Source organism: Gigantopelta aegis, unplaced genomic scaffold (assembly GCF_016097555.1).
Source record: "Gigantopelta aegis isolate Gae_Host unplaced genomic scaffold, Gae_host_genome ctg3781_pilon_pilon:::debris, whole genome shotgun sequence".
Taxonomy (NCBI): Eukaryota; Metazoa; Mollusca; class Gastropoda; order Neomphalida; family Peltospiridae; genus Gigantopelta; species Gigantopelta aegis.
Window position 1 is genome coordinate 31,012 of NW_024533508.1, and position 7,375 is coordinate 38,386.

The following is a 7,375-nucleotide window of genomic DNA, read 5'->3' on the forward strand; positions in this document are numbered from 1 at the left end:
GACAAAAATGTCAACAATTAATTTAGAAAACGATTTTTAAATGAAAACAATGCAAAGTGACGTTATTGTGATGACGCTTGACGTATATACACGTCAACGGCAGGAAACGGGTTAACACATACACCTAAATAGAAGATATTATATGACAGATGATGTTTACGATACAAGTGCCTAAATTATCATATTTCCCGAGCGAAAGCACGAATATCATAAACATCGCTTTTCATGGGCACGAATATAATATTCTGTTTATTATCATATAATAATCCTGCTAAATTAGTAAATATACTATCCAGTTAATGTTTACAAACTACCAACATTACTTTGCTTGAGAAGTACATGTAATTTGTATTCATTGTAGACGTCTTTATGATATAATATCAAGCTTAATACAACTGCTTTTTGGTAAACTTTATACTTCTCTATAATTTCAATCAGCCTTTACTCGATATTTAAATTACGTATTGATGGAAATGAGTCAAACGTAAATGCCATCATTTTGAATAGCCTCAGTCTCTATGGAATGTTATATCAGCCTATCAGAAAGATGTGCACTTTTATTACGACCAATCATTGAACGACAAAGCTAAGAGGACATACAATTATGTTATGACATTCGAGGAAAATCGTATAATAAATATGAACCCCGGTATGCCTTCCTCATAGGTAATAAATGTTTCTCGTATGTAATAAATAATTTAGGCATTCGTTTAGTAAACATCGTCTGTCATGGTCACTCATAATATCCTCCATTTAGCTTCTGTATAAATCAAAATACTACCCCTAGCATTGATTTCCATAGCTTTTAAATTTTCACTGTTCATCAGCACATTTCACTAGCATCAATCACAATCGTAATCACTGTCAATATCTTTCGTATCATCATCATCATCATCATCATCATCATCATCATCACCGCCATTGATCATCATCAGTAATCATCATCTTCATTCTTCATTGATCGCCACATATTTTATAAGCTGAAAATTCAGAAGCGATAAAAACAAAAGTGCTAATTTAGAAAATCAAAATCTTGTCTACAAATAACCAACACTATGTTATTTTCTCACATATCTCAGCTATAGCTGTCCAACAAGAAATTCGATGAACGTAATTTATATCAGTAAACGTTTGATGATTACAGATGTGAAACAAAGTGGCTGCCACAACTAGTGAAACAAATAAAGTATCTGTTAACTAGATATATAGAGGTTATTACCAGTGTTTTTCGGTATCGTCAGTATCATATATTAGGAATAAAAATTGTATTATGCGAGCCTCTGTTGAGCATAATACATTATTTTTATTCCTAATATATGATATTGACGATACCGAAATACACGAGGGTCATAATCTCTTTATCATATAATCTCAAGCTTAAAGGGACACACCCTAGTTTCAGCCCATGAAAATGCAAATTAAGTTTAGTTAATCTACAAACAATCTACACATTTGGATAAAGTTACAAATGATTGAAACATGAGTCTCTGACTTTGAAATGGTGAAATACCTTCTAAAAATAGACTAAAACTCAACTCCATAAATGTTACTTCTCAGAAGCACGTGCGTTTTTAAAAGTATGAGAAATGCATTTTGTGATATTAAAAACACCAGGATGACAAAAAACAATTCGAATGTATGGAAATGGGTAATCTAAACAATAAAATCTAAGTAAAGTATGATTTTAGTTATCAAAAACGGCTATAATAGTAAAAACATATGCCTTAGTGTTTAAAAACTAGGGTATGTCCCTTTAATACAACGTGTTTTTGTAAACTGTACACGCAACTTTAATTCCAGTCCGCCATTACTAGATATTCAAATGACGTAAGAATATGTGGCACGGTGTATTTTTGAATGGAAATGACGTCAAACTCGAATGACGTCATTTTGGATGTCCTTACATCAAAAGAAACTAGAGCTTAAAGGGACACACCCTAGTTACGTTTATTTGTTAACCATTACGGCGTTGTTTTTCGCTATTAAACCCCATTTTTCACAAATAAAATTGCACTTTACTTAAATTTTATTATTAAGAATACACATTTCCATTCACCTGAAGTGCTTTTTGGTAATCCTGATGTTTGTAAAACCACTAAATGCATTTTTTGCATTTTTTCACAAAACGTGTTGTCGAGAAAAAACCGTTAAGCAAGCGAGGTCCAATCTATTTTTGATGTCACAGACGTTGGTATATCACGTGACCGTTATCATTTTGGTTCGGTTTGTTTTCTCGTGCACGGTTCGCGCAATCAACATCCGATTTGTTGTTGTTCATTTGTGAGATTTTTCTTCACAGTTCGTGAACATTTTCAGTAACAATAAAGTTCAGACAAGTAAGTGTCTCAATACAAAACGTTACAAACCCTTAAAACCAATAATTTTGCTAAGTCTTACGATATCTGGAGAGGGGATACAACCAGGACAGAACAGTTGGAACATGTCCAGGAGAGGTGAAACGAACGCACCCCAAGTCTGTGAAATGTGTCGTGACGTAGGCATTGTTGTACTTCTACCGGTGACATCAGAATACTAACTTTCAAAATTATTTCAAGCAATTGGGACATGGGGATTCCCATGGTATTTATCGATATAAAACCTGCTTTTTCACTCCATTTGATAAAAACGTGATCTAAGTGTGTTACAGGTTTGTAGATTAACCAAATTATAATTTATTTTCGCTGGATGGAACTAGGGTGTGCGGCTTTAACGTTGTTGTTTTTTGTGTTTTTTTCTGAATGCTGGGCAGCTTTCAGTGTCAAATTGCCTTTGAAATGTTTTTATTCGATGACTATGAATGCATACGTCAATTATGGAGTGTCACACAAGTACGTTTGCTTAAATGTCAATAAACCTAGTGCCGTGACATCGATTAATTTACACCTAATTTGCAAAGTTATCAAATTCTTAAAGTATGTGATCTTAAAAATATCACATACTTTGATTGCACTGAAAATGTAAGATATTATATGATAAAATAAAATATTATTAATGTATCTAAACATGAGCTCTCAACCACATGGGCTCTCAACCACCAATGCATTCAATTCAGTCTTGAATGAATGAATGAATGAATGAATGTTTAACGACACCCCAGCACGAAAAATCAATTTAGTCTTAGTCAGACTGATGATATATAAAGAATAACTGGTTACCGTGTTAAATTGGTTTACCTGTGCGGGATAAAGATACACAAAAAGATAAATGAATCTGTTTATTTCACAACTGTAACATTTTACAGAGTACTAGTAGGTCCCGTAACCTTGGTACCAATTATAATATATACTTGCCATAACCAAAATAATGTATACTAATAAGAATATCTTTTTAATATTAAATACACCATTTGTTTATGATTGTAAAATCAAAGGTAAATTTTTACTTTGGTAATGATTACAGGGCTAAATTTAGATCTGCCCCCCCCCCCCCCCCCAAACAAAAGAAAAAGAAAAGAAAAAAGCAGCTATATTTTTGGTTAGAGGCAGAAACTATGTAGACATTTATCTTCATTCATCATATCGTATCCATACATATAGTGATTTCAGGATTATATGTGACGTTAATCTACATGTATGTAAAATAACGATTATAAATCTACCACTAGCGTAACTCATTAACATGTCTCTGCAAATCCGTTGTCCAAAAGAAGCTATGACAGAGTTATCAAGGTATGCAGTAATGTAGGAGGACTGCCTCTTGTATATCGTACAGAGTAAAAGCTCAACAAACACGTTTTACAGATTATGTAAAAGGGCATGTATGAATGTACAAACGAACGTATATAAATAAATATTTCAAGGTAGGTTTTGTTTGTGTGTGTCAGTTTTAACGTAGTGTACAGTAATCGTGTACATGCTTAATTTTATCACATTGTGTGTTTGCATATTTAATGCATTATAAGGTTTTCACTTATGTATTTTGTAATTTCGTAATTTTGTTTCTTTTTTCCTCAGGCAAAAGTTGATGCACCTATTAATGGTAACAAGATGATTGCACCCAGTGGTAATTGTGAATTTAAGACAACTGTAACCATTACTCCAGAAGTCAACTACACGTTCTCTGTAAGTATCGGAAATGTAAAACATTTAATATTTTAAATAACCTGTCAAATACAGCAGTAATATCAGTGGTTCATGGTGGCCACCATCACAAGATATGCACATGTACTAAGTACACAAGTAAGACAAAGTGAGATATTGCCACCTCTATTAACGTGACTCATGTCGACTGATTCTCTCTATTGGTTTGGCAGTCGAGTTAGTAAATATAAAAATACATCAGCCTACAGATATTATCATTAACCAGAGATTCTTTAATTCATTTTTTCCATATATATAAAACAAACTATTTATCAGCTGTATTTTTCATTTTGCAACTAAAACAAAAAAGTAGTGAAATAAACCCCAAAAAATTGGTTCAAAACTAACTCAGAATATACCTCAATCAAATTGCCGAATTGTCTCAAATGGGTCAATATCCTAAGTCCTCGGGTAATGTCACACAATACGATAAGAACGGCTGACATCAAAGTAATTGTGTTTTTCAGATCGCAGTCTTAACAGTGAATCTATTTTTTGAGTTAAGGTCTGGACTCTGGGCTGGAAATACCTGTTGGAATGAATGTATGAATGAATGAATGAATGAATGTTTAACGACACCCCAGCACGAAAAATACATCGGCTATTGGGTGTCAAACTATGGTAATGCAAATAAATAAAGTGATGATTAACATCAATATAAAAATTCAAGGTTTAAACAAAAACAGTGTAAAGAACTGTGCAAAAATACAAATACAAATATCACAGAATTTTACGGACACCGAATTTTACTCTAAACTTCAATTTGTGCTGTATTGGCCATTCTCAAAGAGAATGTTACACCCCTGCACCACATTGAGGTTACAGCACGCGCAGGGGTTCTCAAAAAGAATGCTACACCCCTGCACCACGGTGAGGTTACAAAACACGCAGGGGTTGTGACGTCGAAAGCATGCCCGTGATCGACAGGTCACGTGGCAATGGAGGCACGTCATCTGAGCATCGGTCTCGGGACATTTCTGGCTATGACACAGATGCAGGTAAAAGAACAGGAATGAATGAATAAATGAATGAATGAATGTTTAACGACACCCCAGCACGAAAAATACATAGGCTATTGGGTGTCAAACTATGATAATGCAAATAAATAAAGTGATGATCAACATCAATATAAAAATTCAAGGTTTAAACAAAAACAGTGTAAAGAACTGTGCAAAAATACAAATACAAATATCACAGAATTTTACGGACACCGAATTTTACTCTAAACTTCAATTTGTGCTGTATTGGCCATTCTCAAAGAGAATGTTACTCCCCTGCACCACGGTGAGGTCACAGCACGCGCAGGGGTGTGTTATGGAAGTGCACAAACAGTAGACATAATAATTATGATTTTGTCCATGAAGCAATGAACGTAATTAAACGGTATTATAATGTACCATGTTTAATTTACATATACATGTATGTAAAAGAAAAATGTAAACATTTATTAATGTTAATGTGTCGAAGGTGCACATTTCTATTCTAAATACAAGTACATGTACATTATTTTATAGTGGGTTTTTTTCGATGGGATTACTAATGCATTTTAAAACATTTTAACTAATATACTGAAAAAAAGAAAGAAGGGAACACATGTTATAGGAGACCAAATTTAATATACTATAACAGCGTTGTAATGGCTGTATAAATACAGAGATGTACATACATCAATACACAAACACACGCGCATAGTGTGGATTGCCCCTCTTCCCCAATATGGGTTGCCCTCAGTGTAAAACCACTTGTATACATCTAATGTAAGATCAGTTTAATTTGTAAACTCGTTAGCAGAAATATAATTATAAAGTTAAATTATGACAAAATTATGGAAGTCCAATAAGATAATGAGTTCACTTAGCACAAACGTTAGATTTTATTTGCATCATGATTCTGTACTAGTCCGCGAGCCTATGGAACAATACACCGTGTTCACTTCAAGTGATATATATAATTATATATATATATATCGTTATTTTATTTCACATTATAGACAAAATAAATCATGGACTACTAGTATTACATATATATATATATATATATATATATATATAACATCTGTGTGTGTGTGTGTTTAATTTTAAAAACATTATTAACGACACTTGCTACGTAATCATTATCACGTGGCAAACGAAAGTAAGCCCCAAACCTTGATTGACTAATCAATAAATTTTGAAATATTCTGGTAAAGACTAGGTTTTTCACATTTGTTTATATAGATCTACAAAACTCAAATGACATCCCGCAAGTATTTAACAAACCATCTATTCAAAACAAGCCAGTGACATACTTTCATTGTCAAAAAAGCAATTTCTAGGAAGTATTGACATTTGACCAGCACTATTTTCAGAATGTTGTGCCCGTGCAGTTCGAAAGTCCAAAGTTATCAATGTGGTCGGTACATATGGTGTGTATTTCATCATCGTTTTGAATGGTTTGGAATTTGACATGTGGAGTCACTGATTCGATGATTAAAACAAATAACAATAATTACAGTAAGAAAAAAGACAGATCGCCCGTCGGACTGGTAGTTGTATTATTTAACTCGTCTGTCAGAATTTGTACTCGCATTTGGCGAGCGGGCGAGTACTTTCTGCACCCCTGCAGACAATGTTTTCCGAACTCTGCCTCGTTTTCGCATAGTTAAAATGACGATGAGTTTGCATTGCAAACGACACTGTGCGACATTCAAACGTGTACCAAATTCGCAGATCAACATCATTTGACAGGTTATTGCCAGAAGTGGATTTTGGTATTGATTCACCTAGGATTTCCTTTTCCATTTCGGGCGAGCTGGGCTAAAACTGGCAAATTTGGAAAACCAAAAGTACAGGTTTTTTCTCTATCTGCACGGTTATGGTTTTAGGTTTTTCTTCTATAACCAAAACCAAACTGATTCAACGGTTAACCGGACATCACTAATTGCAATGTGTTACATTTTACATCAACTAGCAATGTGTCAAGGAATTAATTTTTAACAATATGTTGTTAGCTGACATATTGCATCATAATCTAAGTCCATGATAGCCATGAAAATGGCTAGCACATACAACACATCGCCATATCTTACATTCTAGTTTACGCCAAACAATAACTTTAACTTAAAAATATAGGTTTTTTCGGGGGCAAGGAATTTAGTTCTTGCTTTCACTTTCTAATATTATATATATGTTTATGGCTGCTTCATTCCAAGATGTCTACTATAATAATTAGCTGCCATAGCAAAGAAATGTCCACGTTATACGTATCACCTACAACAATCATTTTAAAACCCAACTGCTAAGTTTTCAGGGTGTCCA

The 7,375-nt window shown here is 33.7% G+C and overlaps 1 protein-coding gene across 1 annotated transcript in view; it reads left to right on the forward strand.

Annotated features, from left to right (window-relative positions):
* LOC121392416 (receptor-type tyrosine-protein phosphatase F-like) overlaps window positions 1-4,061 on the forward strand; it is a gene marked incomplete at its 3' end in the record, with an annotated part of 30,502 nt that extends 26,441 nt beyond the window's left edge. The window contains exon 8 of the mRNA XM_041523638.1: window positions 3,954-4,061. Coding sequence (XP_041379572.1) covers window positions 3,954-4,061 — 108 coding nt within the window. The remainder of the gene's footprint in view (window positions 1-3,953) is intronic.
* Window positions 4,062-7,375: the final 3,314 nt, after the last annotated feature.